An 18,430-nucleotide genomic window follows, 5' to 3' on the forward strand; every position below is an offset into this window, starting at 1 on the left:
CCTTATACAGTTCTGTTTATTTTTCCTTAGAAGTTGCCAAAGAAGCAAAAATTATGACTGAAAAGGAGTAAATAAAACTATCATTATTTGCAGGTGATATAAATGTCTATATAGAAAGTCAAAAATATCTGTAGAAATATTAACAGTTTAGCAATAAGACTGGATATAAAATCAATATAAAAATTAATTGCATTTACATTATCAGATTTCCTGTTCCTTACAACAATAAAAACATTTGATTTCTAAGCACAAATCTAACAAAAATTATACAAAATTTTTATAGAGAAATTTTTAAAACTTTATTGAAAGGCATTAAACAAATGCAAAGATACACCATGTTCAAGAACAGAAGGCTTCAATTACAATAAAGACATTAACTCCATATGGATGCAAAGATTCAACATAACTCATTAAAATTTCAAAAGGGCTTTTTAAGAAACTGGACAGATTGATTCTAAAATTTAAACAAAAAGCAAATCAAAGGCCCAGCAATAATCATGACACTGCTGAAAAAGAAAAAGAATTTGCCCTAATAGGTAAGAATCACAAAGTTCTAATAATCAGAAGAAAAGGAATAGATAAGTGTTGATAATGGAACAGTGTGAAATATTTGAAATACCTGGTAAATTGTGTAAAAAAACTAAAATTAGGTTCTTACTTTTACATTTGGAAATATAAAAAATTTCCAAAAAATTAATTTCAGCCAGCTTAATAACTATGACCAAAGTTTAAAAGGTTAAGACTTTAAACTTTCAAAAATATTATTTCTCCCTAAAGTCCCAAACAGTGCTAAAGAGAAAAAAGGAGAGAGAAAGAAAGAAAAGAATGAAAAAAAGAATATCTAGAAGTCTGACTAGTATTAAAATTTTTGCTCAAAGACCGTAGACACTTGTATCTGCAAAAAACGGAAGTTGCCTAGCTCTGTGCCTCCCAAATTTTCCTCTCCGAATTGTAAAAACTAGAAGTAAAAATAAAAATCTACATAAAAAACCATGTCCTCAGAATAACCTGAATGCAGGGAATACTGAAATCTCAAAATAACTGTTAGTAAAAAAGACAAAACTTAACAGATTTTAGGGCACAATCTCACATTCTCACCTACTCCAATCCCACTGAAAGGCTTTGTCTTAAACAAAGACAAAGTGCTGAGAAGACAGAAGGGAGAAGATTAAAAAAAAAAAAAAGTGACCTAAAACTAATGTTAGAAAGAAAAGCCCACCCTAAATCTGAAAACAGTAAAAAAAAAAGAAAGAAAAGAAAAAGAAAAAACAATAGATTTAGATAGAGCAGAGAAGGAATCTCAAAGTACATGTGAGCTGAAGGAACAAGCATGATTTAATGGGTGGGTGGGTGTCTCTGTAACTTAGTTTCTGGAGAAGGAAAAGGGAAAAAGGGAGAAGGTTCTTGGGTAATTTGGTGGAGGTGAGGAAAAGAAACAAAATGGGATACAGTCTTGAGCTTCCCTCGTGGCTCAGACGATAAAGAATCTGCCTCCAATGCAGGAGGCCTGCGATCGATCCCTGGGTCAAGAAGATCCCCTGGAGAAGGGACAGACTACCCACTCCAGTATCCCTGCCTGGAGATTCCCCATGGACAGGCGAGCCTGACGGGTTACAGCCCCTGGGTTCCCAAGGAGTCGGACACGACCAAGACTGGGCAACGAACACTCACTTGCAAAGACAGAGGAATCACAAAATCAGGCGATTCGGAGCCCCTTGCCCGCCAACACAAAACACAAAATACTCTTACCATGTCTTTCCATTTCAATATCCTCTTCATACAGCCTGAAATTCGCTCCCTGATGTCACATTTTTAAATTACACATCTACATCTGGAGGGAATTTATGCAGATGATCACCATTAACATAGAACATGTAAGACAAGGAAAAAGCAGGCATGTTACATTAGGGTGGATTCACTGATCAGTGGGAGAATGGGGCTCACCGTTTCATTAACATTTCCCAGCCTTTTTCGAGATTAGTTGTAGCCACGACTGAATTATGGACAAGGGGTATGCATCTGAGGGAATGTGCATTGCTTCTAGGCCTGGCCCATAGTCACCTTCTAGGCGGAATCCTCCCTTCCCCTTCCCTCTTCCACACCCGCTGCTGGACGCAGATGAACCCGCAACCTCCAAAAGCTCACGCGAGCCAGGAGCCAGGATCCCTGAATCGCTGCTCAAGATGTGATGGAGCAATCACCCCGTACACCTGACTCAGACAGGTGCGAAAGAAACCTGCGTCCTGTTCAAGTCATTACCTCTTTGGGATCTGCCTGACATACCAACACCTTAAATAATACAAAAGGCTATTTCCTAAGGAAGCAGAACAACATTAATGACATGTGGTAAGAGGAGGTATGCGTCAACACTGAGGGAAAAGGAGAGGCAGAAGTAAACTGTGAATGACAGGTCAGCAAGGACTCTGAGCTCTGGTTAATGCAGCATTGAGGTGGGTGCCTGAAAAGTGGACAGTAAAGGGCTTAAGAAGAGAGGTGAAGTTCTAAACAGAATTATCGTATAACAAGCCTTCACTGCAAACATTAGTGCCAAGTGAAAGTCACTCAGTCGTGTATGACTCTTTGCGGCCCCATGGATTGGAAAGTCCCTGGAATTCTCTAGCCCCGAATACTGGAATAGGCGGCCTTTCCTTTCTCCAGAGGATCTTCCTGACGCAGGCATCAAACTGGGGTCTCCTGCATTGCAGGTGGAGTATTTACCAACTGAGCTAGCAGGGAAGCCCAATAATAAGCCTTGATCGAAAAACGTAAACTCTGAAAATCGAAATACAGCTATACAGGGAAAACGGGATGTGGACAAATGCATGGGGAGGATGAAATAATATCTTATTACTTTCAATGATGATTTAAATCATTGAATTATTTATGGACTGCTGCTGCTGCTGAATCGCTTCAGTCGTGTCCAACAACAACACATGAGGAACACAATACTGTTATCCCATTCCACAGATGAAGACAGTGAGATACATGTTGTTGTTCAGCGGCTAAGTCACGGCCAACTCTTTGCAACCCCATGGTCTGCAGCACACGAGGCTTCCCTGTCATTGAGATATCTGAGGGTTCAGTAACCCACCTAAGGCCAAACAGTTAATAAGTGGCAGAAAGACAGTGTTATTAGAAACCAGGCATCTTGATTCTAGAACTATATACCCAACCAATACACTAACCTACCAGAACCAAACCTTAGCCTACAACAGGAGGAAAACAACAGATGTTTAAATATTTTCAAAAGCAAGAAATAGAGAAACTTAATTACAATATGAAGGTGAGCAGAAAACAGCTAAAAGGGCTGAGTGCCTTTGACCTTGGGAGTAGGATGGGTGTGAAGGATGGAAGGGCTAAGAGTATGATCTTATTAACCACAAAAGAAGTACTACTTTGATTTAAAATCAGAGCTTTAACTTTCAGTGAAAAGAGGTAATTAAGACAAACGTTACATACATCATAATTTTGCTTGAATTTAGACCTGCTGCAAATTCACTTTAAAAAGTGGATCCAACAGAAACTAACACAAGTTCCTTTGTAATAGAACACTTCAAGGGGAAATTCAACCTTAGTACCTAATTCACTTAGTACATCAACTATAGCTTGTTACCCTGTCTACTCTCCAATTATCAAAACCCCAACCTCTCAAAGGACCACTAAATTAAAACTGACTGAGAACATTTATTTCTGCATGATGCTTTCAGTTGAGAAAATCATTGGAAAAATCAAACAACTATTCCTGGCAGAACACAGACAACCATTAAGTGTGTGTTTTAAAATTGGAATTTCAAAGATAATAAATTCATTAAGACAATAAACTATTAACGTTCAAAAACCACAACATAAACATCTCCTTAATGCTTACATGTAAACCTATGTTCAGGTTAACCTTGTATTTGGCCTTCTCTTTTCTACCCAAGCTCACTTCCTGGGTGATCTCCACTAGTCTCACTGTTTTAAATCCCACATATCAAGGGAAAGCGACGTCAAGGATAGCTGCTGATGCTCTCCATGCGGGATAATAAACCGGGATGGAACATATCCACAGATTAACTTCGGAAGACTATACCAAAACAGAGAAAGTTGGAGAAGGTACCTATGGAGTTGTGCCTAAGGGTAGACACAAAGCTACCAATCAAGTGATAACCATGAAGAGAATTGGACTAGAAAAGGGAAGAGGAAGGGGTTCCTAGTCCTGCAATTCAGGAATATCTCTTACTAAAAGAACCTCGTCATTCAAATACAGTCAGTCTTCAAGACGTGCTTATGCAGGATTCCAGTTATGTCTCATCTTTGCATTCCTTTCCACAGATCTCAAGGAATATTTGGATTCTATCCCTCCTGGTGGGTTCACGGATTCTTCACTTGTTCAGAGTTATTTGTACCAAATCCTACAAGGGGAAGTATTTTGTCACCCTAGAAGAGTTCTATACAGAGACTTAAACCTCAAAATCTACTGATGGATGATAACCGAACAATTAAACCAGCAGATTTCGGCCTTCCCAGAGTTTCTGGAACACCCATTAGAGTATATATGCATGAGGTAGTAACACTCTGGTAAAGATCTCTGGAAGTATGGCTGGGGTCAGCTTGCTACTCAACTCCAGGTGATAGCTGATCACCTCTTCATAATTTTCAGAGCTTTAGGCACTTCCAACAATGAAGCGAGGCCAGAAGTGGAATCTTCACAGACTATGAAAATACATTTTCCAAATGTAAACCAGGAAGTTTAGCATTCCATGTCAAAAACTTGGATGCAAATGGCTTGGATCTGCTCTTGAAAATGTTAGTCTGTGATCCTGCCAAATGAATTTCTGGCAAAATGGCACTGAATCAGCCATACTTTAATGGTTTGGACAGTCAAATTAAGAAGACAGAGCTTTCTGACAGCGTGCACGTGTTGTGTCAAGAACAGATGATTGGACTTTTACTATCATCTCTGTTTATGTCTCATATGTTTTCTTAAGTTCTAAAACTTAAGCTGTATTTCATCTTCTGACTTCAAAAGTGTTAACTTAAAAATGTAAGTCCTGTTCCATATGAATTTAAATATAATAATTCTGTATATGTTTGCAGACCCCACTCTAACAACTGTTTGTTACTATAATAAAACTATATAAATAAATATACTACTGATGTCAGGAATCAGGAAAATTTTGAATTAGCTTAAACCATCTAAAATGCTACAGCAGTCTACTTTTCTTGTAGTTGAAAATACTAAAATTTAGGGAAGTGTGCTAAGTTCAAAGTTCATAATGCTCTGAAGTATTTTTTATGCTCTGAATGTTTAAATTTTCTTGTCAATTTCTTGCCATGTGGTAACTATATTACCTGCCTAAAGATGAGTATTCTTCAACTGGTATTTCAATTTGTGACCTACATGTTCAGGCACTCAGAATGAGAAAACTAACCAGATTTGAGAGATGATGCTTAATTTATAGAGGTTTTTGGTAACATAAAACTAACATTAGTGTACGCCAAAGTTTGCTAAGTTTTACAGTCAGAGATCAAGGGCTGTCCACAGCAGGAAAGAACAGTTTAGAAAATTTATGAGCTATCCTATTTTTAGGTAGGTTATCTATCTGAGTGAATTCTTGTGCTTTGGTCAGAAGTAATAACTATACAAAGGAGTTGCTTATCTTGGCATTCAAGTCTGACTAAAACTCTGCAAATTTTGACATAGGTTAGTTTATTAGGAGCCTTCTTTGAAGGTTCTCATGTATAAATACTTAGCTAAAATCACTAGCCTTGGGAATAACTTATTAACGCCGCTCATTGTGATGTTTACCTGTAAGCAGCCTAATTTAAATTGTTACAGCCAAGAGAAATCTCTAAAAATAATTCTATCATTTTTAGTATACATCTAAAAAAAAAAAAAAAAAACACACATACCCCCAAATTTATCTCCTACTCTGACCTTTCTCCTGATTTCCAAATGCAAATATCCAACTCCCTTCCTTCCTGACATCTATGATAAACAGGCATCTCAAAGCTAACACATCCAAGGCAGAGAACCTGATTTCTACGCACCATGACTCCTGCCTGCCTCATCAGCTCTCCCCGTCTTTCCCATTTCGCTTAATAGCACAACCACTCAGAAGTGATGCCAAAACCTCTTAGTATTTCTCTCTTTCCCTTCCAACCCCCTCCATATTAAATCTATACTCAAGTTTTGTCAATTCTACCTATAAAGTATGTCCCCAACCTAATAAGCATTTCTCAACTTCTCCACAGCTAACATCAAAACCCAAGCCCCATCAATTCTTACCTAGACTATCTCAATAGCTTCCTACTGGTGTCTTTATATCCACTTTTTAACCTTTACGAATGATATATCACAAACAAATCGCATCACTCACCTGCTTAAAACCCTCTTTTAGCCCTCCGTGTGTTTCAAATTAAGCACAAACCCCTTACTATGGCCTAAGTCCACACATGATCTGGAAACCACCCATCTCTCCGACCTCATCTGTGAGACTCCCCACACTCATTCCCTCACTCACTACTTCTCCAGCCATAGTTCTCTCAGCATCTGGGACATGCCAAGCCTTGTTTCCACCTCAAAGCGTTTGCATTCAGATCTCTATGACCTTTCCTGAGCGTCACACTCCAGCTCCTTCTTGTCATGCAGATATCAGCTTAAATATTATCTCCTCAAAGGGTCCTGACCTGACAGACACACAGACATACACATGCAGGCAGAGGCACACACGCACGCACATGCACATACACGCCCGCGTGCACACACACGTGCACACACACGTTCCCTCTCTCGTTCACCTCTAAAACCTGCCGCAGATACCTCTTTCATGGCACTACAACCAATAAACCTGCACCATCTCTTCCATGGAAGAGTAAAATGTTACTGGAGGGTAGAAGACACAATAAAATAGCCATAGAAGCCAACTTAAAAAGGAAAAAAGAAAGAAAACCCAGCCCTAGGATCACAGGCTCAGACCTCACTGAGAAAGAGATGGAAAAGTTACAGAACCATATAACCTGTAGGCCTTTCCCTTCAGATTGTAGACTCTTTTAATTACCCCAAGTCAAAGAGGGATAAGAAAACATGGAGGAGCCTGCATCTCCTCTATACATGGAGAAAAAATAGGGCCAATGCCAAGCAACTTGCAGTAAAATTATAGTATAGAGGCAGGTTTTCTGCAGTGTCCTCTATTTAGATTGCCCTTGGCATCTAAGACCTATCCACAAGGGACAGTGTCCAAGACTGCCCCACTTCCGCTTCTCACAGCTATCCCACCCCTTCTCCACAATGCCCTGGTATCATGCCTCCAGGTCCATAATTTCTCACCTTCCACAATGAAAGTGAAATACCCGATAAAGTATGGTAACAAGCTTGGATCCAAATGACAGAGGACCACACCTTCTCTTTCCATGTAATACATTTGAAATGAATTTCTAAAGATCAGACAGACTATAATTATAGCAAATGTCAGGGAATGAAAAACCATGCGATGCTGATACAAAAAAACATTTCAGAAGAGGCAGGTTTTCATGGTGTCCTTTAAATCATACCACTGCAAACATCTATGTACTCTACAGACAGGTGAAAGAGCTATTCAACCTCACTTACATAGAAATGAAAATATGAATGATGCTGAACTACTATTTTTACTTACCGGAGTACCAAAAACTCCACAAGTTTATGACACTCTGTTGGAAGAGCTAAGAATTCATATATTTCTGGTGGGAATGCAAAATGGTACAATGCATAAAGACAGGAATTTTGCAACTTCTGTAAAATAGTGTAAGAATTACTCTTTGACTCAGATTTTTTTTTAAAAGAAATCTACTTAAAAACAGACCACTAATAAGTAGTAACAAACATACAAAAAGTATTCCTTGTGGCATACTTTCAACAGCAAAAACTGTAAAGCAAAGCAACCTCCACTAGTAGGAAATTAGTTAAATAAATTTTGGCATGTTCACATAATAGAGCACAAGGCAGCCAGGAAAAGGAATAAGAGAGATCTCTACCAACTTGAATTTAACTCTACAATATACAATTAGGTTTCCTTTTTTTAAAAAAAAAAAAAAGCAATATAGAAAAAAATATACATATATTTCACCTTTTGTAGGAAGAAACATTATGTATTTCTGGAATGGGTTGCCATTTTCTTCTCCAGGGCATCTTCCTGACCCAGGGATCAAACCTGCATCTCTTATGTTTCCTGCATTTGCAGGCTGGTTCTTTTTTTCCTCTGCTCACAGTACCTCTTATCGTACAAAAGTTTTAAATTTAAAAATAGTATAATTTATCAATCTTTTCCTCCTGGGTCTGCTTTCTGTGACTCAAGGACTTTTTCTCACACTCAAATCACACTGTATATAAAATATTCTCCTAAAAGTTTTAAAGTTAATTCAAATATTTATTTTAGTGTAAAGCATGAGGTACAGATCAATTTTTATTTTTTTGCATATAGATAAACATTTGTCCCAGCATCACTTAATAAGTATCCAATCTTATCCACTGAATTGTGCTACTCATATTTTACATAAATTTCCATGTAAATGAGTATCTTTTTGTGTTCTCTCTATAGTGTCTGATTAGACTATTTGTCTGTATCTGGGTCAATTCCACACTATGTTAATTACAGCAAATTTACAACGAGCTCTGGATATCAGCAGGACCAATCCCTGAAGCAGGGATGGCTAACTGCCTCAATATCCATTCTCTCTCTTCCTTTTAGCTATGGACTCAACCTCTGGATTTTACTTATTCTGTTCAGGCAGAACTATTCTAGGCTTCCCTCGCAGTTAGACATGAGCATGTGACTAAGTTCTGGCCACTTGCACGTGAGCGCAAATTATCTGTTTGCAATTCCTGGATTGTATCCCTAAAAAGACTTACTTTCTCCCTTTCCCTTTCTGGAGACTGGGATGTACACATGGTAACTGCAAATGTGCCAGGGAAGGCATCTCAAAGGTCATCAAAGCAAGACAAATGAACTCCTGCCTATGAGCCTGGATTTTACATAAGAGAGAAGTAAACTTTCCTTGTTTAGCCACTTGGTCTCTGGGAAAGCAACCAATGGATATCTTATTAACACACACCCATGTTCCTCTACTTGAAAGCCAACTTAGTTCTTCTTGGCTGTTTGAACTGCCATATACACTTAAGAATTAACTTGTCCACTCTCTGAAAATTCCTGATGGGATTTAGATTAGGGCTGCATTGAATTCATAGATCAATTTGGAGCACCCTGTGAATTTAAACATACTGCATATTTCTACCCATAAAATTATTTATCTCTTCATTTACATATCTTCTTTTACGTCTATATATAAATCTTTTTAACTTTCTGTATAAAAGTCATTAACAACGTTTGTTCATTTTGTTCCTGTGTCTTTACCGACTTCATAACACTCTAAAAGGGATCTTATTTTATTGCATTTCCTAATTATTTGTTGCCTATTATACAGGACTATGATAGTGTTAGTCACTCAGTCGTGTGACTCTTTGCAACCTCATGGACTGCAGTCCTCCAGGCTACTCTCTCCATGGAATTCTCCAGGCAAGAAAACTGGAGTGGGTTGCCATTCCCTTTTCCAGGGGATCTTCCCAACCCAGGGATCAAAGTTGGTCTCCTGCATTTTGGGCAGATTCCTTACCATATGAGCCACCAGGGAAGCCCATATAGGAAAGTAGTGGATTTTTATAAGGTGATCTTTTAAAAGCTGGCTTAAAACTCAACATTCGAAAAACTAAGATCATAGCATCCAGTCCCATCACTTCACGGCAAATAGATGGGGGAAAAAAATGAAAACAGTTACAGACTTTATTTTCCTGGACTCCAAAATCACTGTGGACGGTGACTTCAGCCATGAAATTAAAAAATGCTTGCTCCTTGGAAGAAAAGCTATGACAAACTTAGACAGCATATTAAAAAGCAGAGACATCACTTGGCCAACAAAGGTCCATGTAGTCAAAGCTATGGTTTTTCCAGTGGTCATGTATGGATGTGAGAGTTGGACTATAAAGAAGGCTGAACACTGAAAAAATGACGATTTTCAGAAGTCCTGGAGAAGACTCCTAAGAGTCCTTTGGACAGCAAGGAAATTAAACCAGTCAATTCTAAAGGAAATCAATCCCAAGTAGTCACTGGAAGGGCTGATGCTGAAGTTGAAGCTCCAATACTTTGGGTACCTGATATGAAGAGTGGACTCAATGGAAAAGACCCTGATGCTGAAGAAGACTGAGGGCAGGAGGAGAAGGAGACGACAGAGGATGAGATGGTTGGATGGCATCATTGACTCAGTTGACATGACTTTGAGCAAACTCCAGGAGATGGTGAAGAACAGGGAAGCCTGGTGTACTGCAATCCATGGGGTCACAAGGAGTTAGCCATGACTTAGCAACAACATGACAGAACAACAACAACAATTACACAGAAAACAGAACTTGTAAACAACAAACTTGGATATTCAGCTTATGAGATTTTCAAGCAAAGTGCTAAAGGTAGCAGCTTGGTGTCTTCATGATGCTTATGGTTAAATTTGAGAGGAATGAGATAAAGTGAGAGAAGAATCATTAAGCAAAAAGAAACCAGTACCTGATGATTTGGAAAATCCCCCAGCCTATCCAGGCTGTAAATTATGCTAAAATCAGGGGTTCGGTGTCAAGAAAGCATGCTCTGAGACAAAGGAAAGGTGGGACTAGACCACCTTTTGCTGGTGCCTCAAACAGAACAAAGGGTCACAATGCTCAGTGACTCTGAGCGCTCTCTGAAGAAATCAGACATGTGACTCACAAATCTCCTCGGCCACTCCAGCAGAAGCCAGAAACGGAGACAGAACCATCCAGGAAAGACTGTGGAGGGGCGTCCTGTCTAAAGAATGAGCCCCACCCCGATATATGGGGAAGACTCACGAGGATCTTTCCTGAGACTATTATGCCAGCAGAAACCCCACCACGTTAGACTGAAAGGGACAAGAGAGGACAAAATGAAAGAAGAGTGACAGACTAACATTCTACAGGTGGCAAACAGTCTGATGAAAATACTCAGGTGCAAATATACACGACCCTTCTGGGAAAAGGAAGGATGACTCCAAGGACAGAGTCTTAAGCTTGGGAGTGGAGCCTCAGATGTCAGGGCCAAGAGCCACAGAGTGTTATTTCCAGTGTTATTTCTAAAATATTTTTCCCAACTGGGTTTCAAAATTGCTTGGCATCAGTGACTCCTCTCTTCCTTCCACTTTCCCACTTTTGGAATGGAAATGTCTGTAACTGTTATCCTGTTCCATCACTGTGTTTGAAGAGCAGGTAATATATTTGCTAGTTTCACATGTCTACAGATGGAGAGGAGTTCTGAACCAGGACAGATGGTATCTAGAGTTTCACCCATACCTGATATAAATGATTTAGACGATGGGACTTCTAAGTTGAAAATATTTAGATGATATTTTGATGATTTATGGGCTTCCGTCATGGCTCAGCTGGTCAAGAATCCGCCCACACTGCGGGAGACCTGGGTTTGATCCCTGGGTTGGGAAGATCCCCTGGAGAAGGGAACGGCTGCCCACTCCAGTATCCCAGCCTGGAGAATTCCATGGACCATACAGTAGCAAAGAGTAGCAAAGAGTCAGACATGACTGAGCGACTTTCATTTTCACTTTGATGATTTACATGGTAAGACGTCTGAGTTAATGTTATAATGTAAGGCTTTGTAGATCAGGGTAAGGACTTTGATTTTATTTTAGGTATAGAGGGAATCCAGAGAAGAATTCCAACCAGCAAAGTGACATGATCTAATTCACATCTAAAAGATCACTGATGTGTACTGTAAGGATGTTAAGAGTGGAAAGGATGGAACCTGTTAGGAAACCATTACAGTAGTGTAGGCAAGAGAAGGTAAGGACCCAGACTACAATGATAACAGCAGGATGGAGGAATAGAGGATAGATTCAAAAACGCATTCTGGAGGTAGAATTGTCAGAAGTTGCTAATAATAAAAAAATCAATGCAGGAGATAAAAGAATGAAAGAAATACGTATGACTCCTAAGCTGGGACTTGACCATCTGAGTAGACTCTCCTATTCACCAGCTGAGACGGAAAAGACTGAGGAAGCTACAGATTCATGTGAGAAAACCAAGATTTGCATTTTAGACACACCACGTTTTTATTCTAACAGACATGCAGATAGAAATATAAAGTAAGCACTTTGATATAAGAGGAGGGAACTAAGGGCAGTTCAGACCCATTTATAAATCTGCACGGCACTGAAAACAAAGGACCAGGACTTACCTGGTGGTCCAGGGGTTAGGACTCCACGCTTTAACTCCAAGGACATGGGTTCAATCTCTGGTGAGGGAACCAAGATCCCACAAGCTACATGGCATGATTAAAAAAAACCCACCAGAACCAAATTATATGTTGTGGTTGGTATAACCAACCACCTATTCTAAAGAAACAACAGGTGGAAAAAGAAGCAAGCCCAAGACCAAAGTCTAATACATTCTAATATTTAGAGGTTTGACAGAGGAAAGACACTAGCAGACAGAAGAACAGCAATACAGGTGAAGACAAGTTGAGCACAGTGTTAGAGATGTCCTCTCACCAGGACCATTGATACTAATTATAATTATTTGTCCTGACATAGCCTTCATAGGCTCTACTCTCTAAAAGTCCAGTTTAAAATGCAAAACTTCCAGCTCTGAGCATTCATTTTAAAAATATTCACATGCTTAGAAAACATCCACTAGAAGAGGACCCAGTACTGAATGCTGAAGGGACACACAGAGATCCAGGAACTTTTCCATGGTATGGCCACACGGAAATAAAAAAAGTTTAACTTTAATCACAGATTTTAAATTCTACAGAAAATTAGAAGAAGTGAAAATGCTGGACTAATCTAGAGAAATCTGGGCAAGGCATAGTCCAAGAACCACTGGGATAGGAATGAAGGTAGCAATAAAGAACAGCCAGAAGGGCCACATTAAAAAGGTAAGTTCAGACCAACATCTAACACTGCCAACACTATTCTCTCCACTGTAGCTTCCTGTTCCCCCTGCAGCCACAAGAAGTCCTTTACACGTTTTGTTTTCCTACCCTCTGGCTATCTCTACTGTGGTCTTGATTCTCTCTTCACCTGCCCACGGTTTTTACAGCTTTTTGATTCCAATTGACTTGTACAGTGTCTTTTGCTGTTCAAATAAATTCTGTGTTTTAAAAAGTTTTTGTGGGACAAGGTAATACCTATAAAGCTATTTAAAACATTTTTAGTACATCTGGATTAACATGTTATAGGTGAAGACTAAAAATGTTTACACAGAGGAAGCAAACAAGGCTAATTTGTCCGCCTCTCCCCCATTTTAGATAAGAGGCGCAAGTCAACAGTGGTTATAGCACTGAAAACCACAATGCTAAATCTGAGGTTTCAGGGAGCTGACTTCAATTCTCTCCTTTATGGTACCAGATACACAGATATATTACACCTTAATAAAGGAAGAGGCTTTTTTTAAATGAACAGCAATCAAAGCTAGTCACACATAGATAAGCTAGTGTGATTATGTCAAATTCACCTAAAAGAGATTTCAACCCTTTTATTCAACTGGAAAGCAGCTGAGGCTCTCCAGACCTGTGGAAGACTTCCTGACAGCACGCTGACATTTCCCGGTATGCCGGTCACACCCACGTGCCACAAGTACTGACAAGGCCCCAAGCCTCAGGGTGGAATGTGAAGGCGGGAGCACTGCTACAGGGAGCACTACTCCCAGACTCGGGAGGGCCAACTCGGCTTTCAAGAAAGATGAAAGAAAGAGACGGTGCCCCAAATTTAAAAAGAGAAAAGAACAGTACATTTATGATGATTTCTCCTCCCCAGGCATACCTTTTCCTTTCGGCATAGCCTTTCACAGATGTGATCGCTTTTGAGGGTAGGGACTCCCAAGGTTCTCCTGATTCTTTCCAATCTACCATCTGACTCCTTGCCTCCCGCCTAATAACTGAATTACCTTCCCTGGGGCCACCTTGTTCAAACACCCGGTTGTCAGCTGGCTCCTTCTAAGGAAGCACAGACAGCTGTTGGTGCCAAAAGATGTTGTGGTCTTTGGACATGATCCCGATGGGAATCGCAACCAACTCCTCACATCCCTCTCACAGTAATAGAACGGAAGTCAATGGGAGGTCAGCATGCACTCAGACTCCAGGTTCTGAAAGGGAACAAAAATCAAACCCTCCATTCGGCGCCTCTTCACCACGTCTGACAACCAATAGGCAAGAAAGCGGGCTTTACCAGCCCATGAAAATGAAATATAAAGTAACAACTCTCAAAAACCACATAATAAGCAGTCTGTACTTTATGAAAGGTTAAGTCCACAATACAAATAAGTGATATTAATATTTATTACATTTTATACTTTGTAAGTCCCAATTATCTACCACTGTACTAAAATGCATCCTACACTATCAAGGGTTCACTTCGTATTTAAGTATCCATGCAGAGCACTGACTCACCTTTTCTAATACAAATAAGTTCATGCACTCCACAGGTTCTTTCTCCACCTGTTAAGAAAAATTTTTTCAGAAATTAAAAACAGGTCATGTCCTGGCTATTATAAACAGTGCTACGATGAACACTGGGGTGCACGTGTCTCTTTCAGATCTGATTTCCTCGGTGTGTATGCCCAGGAGTGGGATTGCTGGGTCATATGGCAGTTCTATTTCCAGTTTTTTAAGGAATCTCCACACTGTTCTCCATACTGGCTGTACTAGTTTGCATTCCCACCAACAGTGTAAGAGGACTCTGTGGGAGAAGGCGAGGGTGAGATGTTCTGAGAGAATAGCATTGAAACAAGCATACTATCAAGGGTGAAACAGATCACCAGCCCAGGTTGGATGCATGAGACAGGTGCTCGGGGCTGGTGCACTGGGAAGACCCAGAGGGATGGGATGGGGAGGGAGGTGGGAGGGGGGATCGGGATGGGGAACACATGTAAATCCATGGCTGATTCATGTCAATGTATGGCAAAAACCACTCTAATACTGTAAAGTAATTAGCCTCCAACTAACAAAAATAAATGGAAAAAAAATAAATAAAAACAGCTCATAACCTGAGTCTGTCTGTTACAAAGAACTGCTATAAATTAGCTTCTAGAAATGGGCTCAGAAAAACGTTTCCTAACTCTTCTCTTCAAACTATACTATACAAATATGCTAACCTGATACATAGCTCCTTCCTGAACCCATAAGCTAAGATCTTATAAAATCTTGGAATAAGGAAGGTTCATTCAAATATGTTATTTTAAATGGCAAGCTTCTCAAGAGCAGACATCATAGCACCACTTCCTAAACACCTCTTTACATGATCCAGAAGGAAACACTGCAAGGAAGGACCCACTTTTGTATCTGAGCCTTAATTTATACAGCTAAGTTATTATGGAAGGGTCAATGCTACAAAGGCGATATTTATGTTTTACATCATATACTCATATTCTGATCCTTTCTCCATTCTCCAGCTACCCACTCTTCTAAATCTACAAGACAAATTTTATAAATAGCATGATGATAAAACAAATGCAACCAAAAAAATTACTTTATCTTATTATTATAAAAAATTACATTTGTTATCATAAGAGTAGTATTATTTTTAAAAATAGGTACTTTAAAATAGGTATTTCCTTCACTCTGAAACAGCACCACTGCCTTAAATGAATGTAAGCAGAACGAGATTCTGAAGTGTTCTATATATGCATAAATAACCTTACAGTTATGCTGAAAATTATGTTTAAACTTTATATAATAAAAATGTTAACTGATTTCATCATCTTAGCTCACTACAGAAGCTTATTATAAACAGTTAAGTTATAAGAAACAGAAATATCTTACAGCCATAACATGAGAAATAAAAACTATGATATCCACTGAAAAAAGTAGGTCATTCAGGAAGCAAGCTAAAAAACTAGAAAACAGTATTTCTATCACTAAAGTAGGTTAGAGCTACATTCTAACTTGTCTGTAACAATGCCACTGCCTCTTTATTATCAACAATATAGACTAATCACTGGTTATCAGGAAGACAGACTTAGCAAGAAACGCTTAACATAAAGTTATGATAAAAAATTATTGCTCAGTAAAACTTAGTATAAAGAGAGTGAGACTTTATCAAATGGGATATTACCAATGAGTAATCACTGATTACTGGCTAAAGGGGCAGAATGAACTATACCTACAAAATATACTTTATACAAAATATACTTTATCTTTAAAAATGAGAAATTAGTCAAATGACTGCTGGAAGGGGAAGTTTTACCAAGTTATAAGAAGTAACTATTTTCAAGAAGTTTACAAGAACCACGTCTATGGTTCTTCATGATTCTTCTATGTCATACAACACAACTATAATATATATTGACACCATCACTGATATTTTCATAGGCTACTTAGAAATAGTCCTTATATAGTCATTAAGACCTATTGTCAAAAAGGTGGGTGCATGAGACGAGTGCTTGGGCCTGGTGCACTGGGAAGACCCAGAGGGATCGGGTGGAGAGGGAGGTGGGGGGGGGGGGATCGGGATGGGGAACACATGGAAATCCATGGCTGATTCATGTCAATGTATGACAAAACCCACTACAATATTGTAAAGTAATTAGCCTCCAACTAATAAAAATAAATTAAAAAGAAAAAAAAAGGTATTGTCAAAAAGGTAACACTTCTAACTTAAAAGATACACACATAATTCATGAAACAGTCTTTCATGCCTATAACTGAAACCAGACTTCCCACATAGGTAATATAGATTTGTCTGGTTTTACTATACACATCTAGTCTTCAACATAACTGTATCATTTTGTACAAGGCTTAATATAACAATAAAAACTACTGTCGTCTAAGCCTTTTCTCAGAACTGCAAATGACAATGAAAGCTAACTCTAAGAACTTTATAAATGAAAAGTTAAGTCAAATAACTACTGTATTTTAAATTTATAGAGTCAACCAATAATTACACTTGCCAAAGCATGCATAAAAATCACATAATTAGGAAAAGCAAGTAATATTGAGCTCTACTATTCCTGATATTTGTTCTGAAAATTCTAACCAACAAGTGAGATTTCACTGATGTGTAACTCAAAGGCAATCACTATTATTACTGAAATAAAAAGATAGGTAAATGCCAGACCAAAAAAGTAAAATTGAGGGAAAAAAACTTTCAAAGTACAAAAGAAAAGTTAAATAAACCTTATGACATTATCAAATACAAAAATCACTATTTTTTTTTTATCCCCAATCCTTCCTAAGGCCAGAAAGAGTATAAGGAAAAACATATGCATTTCACAGGTTAATTGTATATTTTTAATGTACATGTTTGGGAATCAAAAGGCTTAAATAGTTCTTCCATCTGAGATACAGCAAACTGTGTACAAATGTTATACCTTTTAAAAAATTTTCTAAAAGCAAACCTGAAAAGTTTACAAGAGAAATGTCAAATTTGTAAGCAAAAAGCAAGCCACTGGAGGCACATCTTGACTTAAAAATGGAGATATGGAGGTAATCCAAAAGTGGTCTACTGATTTTTTAAGAGTATAAGGCACAAGAGAAATGATTATTGTCTTTAAAAATTTCAGCTTTCTAAGGTATAATTGATACATAAAATTTTAAGATATTTAAAGTGCATACCATTATGATAACCAACTACGTATATCCAATATATAGGAGAATAATTATTTTTCATTTGTTTTTATTGGGATAAATGACCATGCAACACTGTGTAAGTTTAAGGTAGACAATGAGCTGGTCTGATACTCTACACAGTAAGGTTTCCACCTCAGTGTGAGCTAATGCCACTAACAAGCCGCATGATTCTTTTTGTTTTGGGGGAAGGAACACTTAAGATCTGGTCTCTAAGCAACTTTGAAGTGTATATACATTCCTGCCCTTGCTGAGTATTTGATCCAGGACTTATTTATCAACAGGTTGTGAGCTGGACTTACATAGTATCTCCCTATTTCCCCCTCCCTCCTTTCCCTGGTACGCATCCTTCGACTCTCCGTTTTTATTTTATGAGTTCAGCTTGCTCAGAATCTACAAATAAGTGTTATCATATACTTGTCTTTATCTGACTTGGCATAATGCCCTCAAGGTCCATTCATGTTGTCACAAACGGAAAGCTAAATAGTATTCCACTGTATATGTATAGATTTATGCATGTGTGTGTGTGTATGTATTTACCTCAAACCTTCCTTTTCTATTCATCTACTGACAGACACAGAGGTTGCTTCCATATCTTGGTTATTATGAATAATGTTACAATAAACATGGCAGTGAACACATTTCTTTGATTCTCTGTTTTCACTTCCTTTGGATAATTATCCAGGAGTGGGACTGCTGGATCATATGGTAGGTCTATTTATAATCTTTTGAGGAAGCTCCACATTTTTTTCTGTAATCGCTGAACCAATTTGAAGGAA

The 18,430-nt window shown here is 38.5% G+C and overlaps 1 protein-coding gene and 1 pseudogene across 1 annotated transcript in view; one reads left to right on the top strand and one right to left on the bottom strand.

Moving 5' to 3' along the window:
* The window catches only part of SYT14 (synaptotagmin 14), a 190,048-nt gene that overhangs the window by 163,739 nt on the left and 7,879 nt on the right, over positions 1-18,430 (bottom strand). Inside the window, exon 2 of the mRNA XM_065937237.1 lies at positions 14,478-14,525. Within this exon, the coding sequence (XP_065793309.1) occupies positions 14,478-14,525 (48 nt within the window). The remainder of the gene's footprint in view (positions 1-14,477; positions 14,526-18,430) is intronic.
* LOC136168714 (cyclin-dependent kinase 1 pseudogene) lies at positions 4,035-4,969 on the top strand (annotated as a pseudogene).

Source organism: Muntiacus reevesi, chromosome 5 (genome assembly GCF_963930625.1).
Source record: "Muntiacus reevesi chromosome 5, mMunRee1.1, whole genome shotgun sequence".
NCBI classification, from domain to species: domain Eukaryota; kingdom Metazoa; phylum Chordata; class Mammalia; order Artiodactyla; family Cervidae; genus Muntiacus; species Muntiacus reevesi.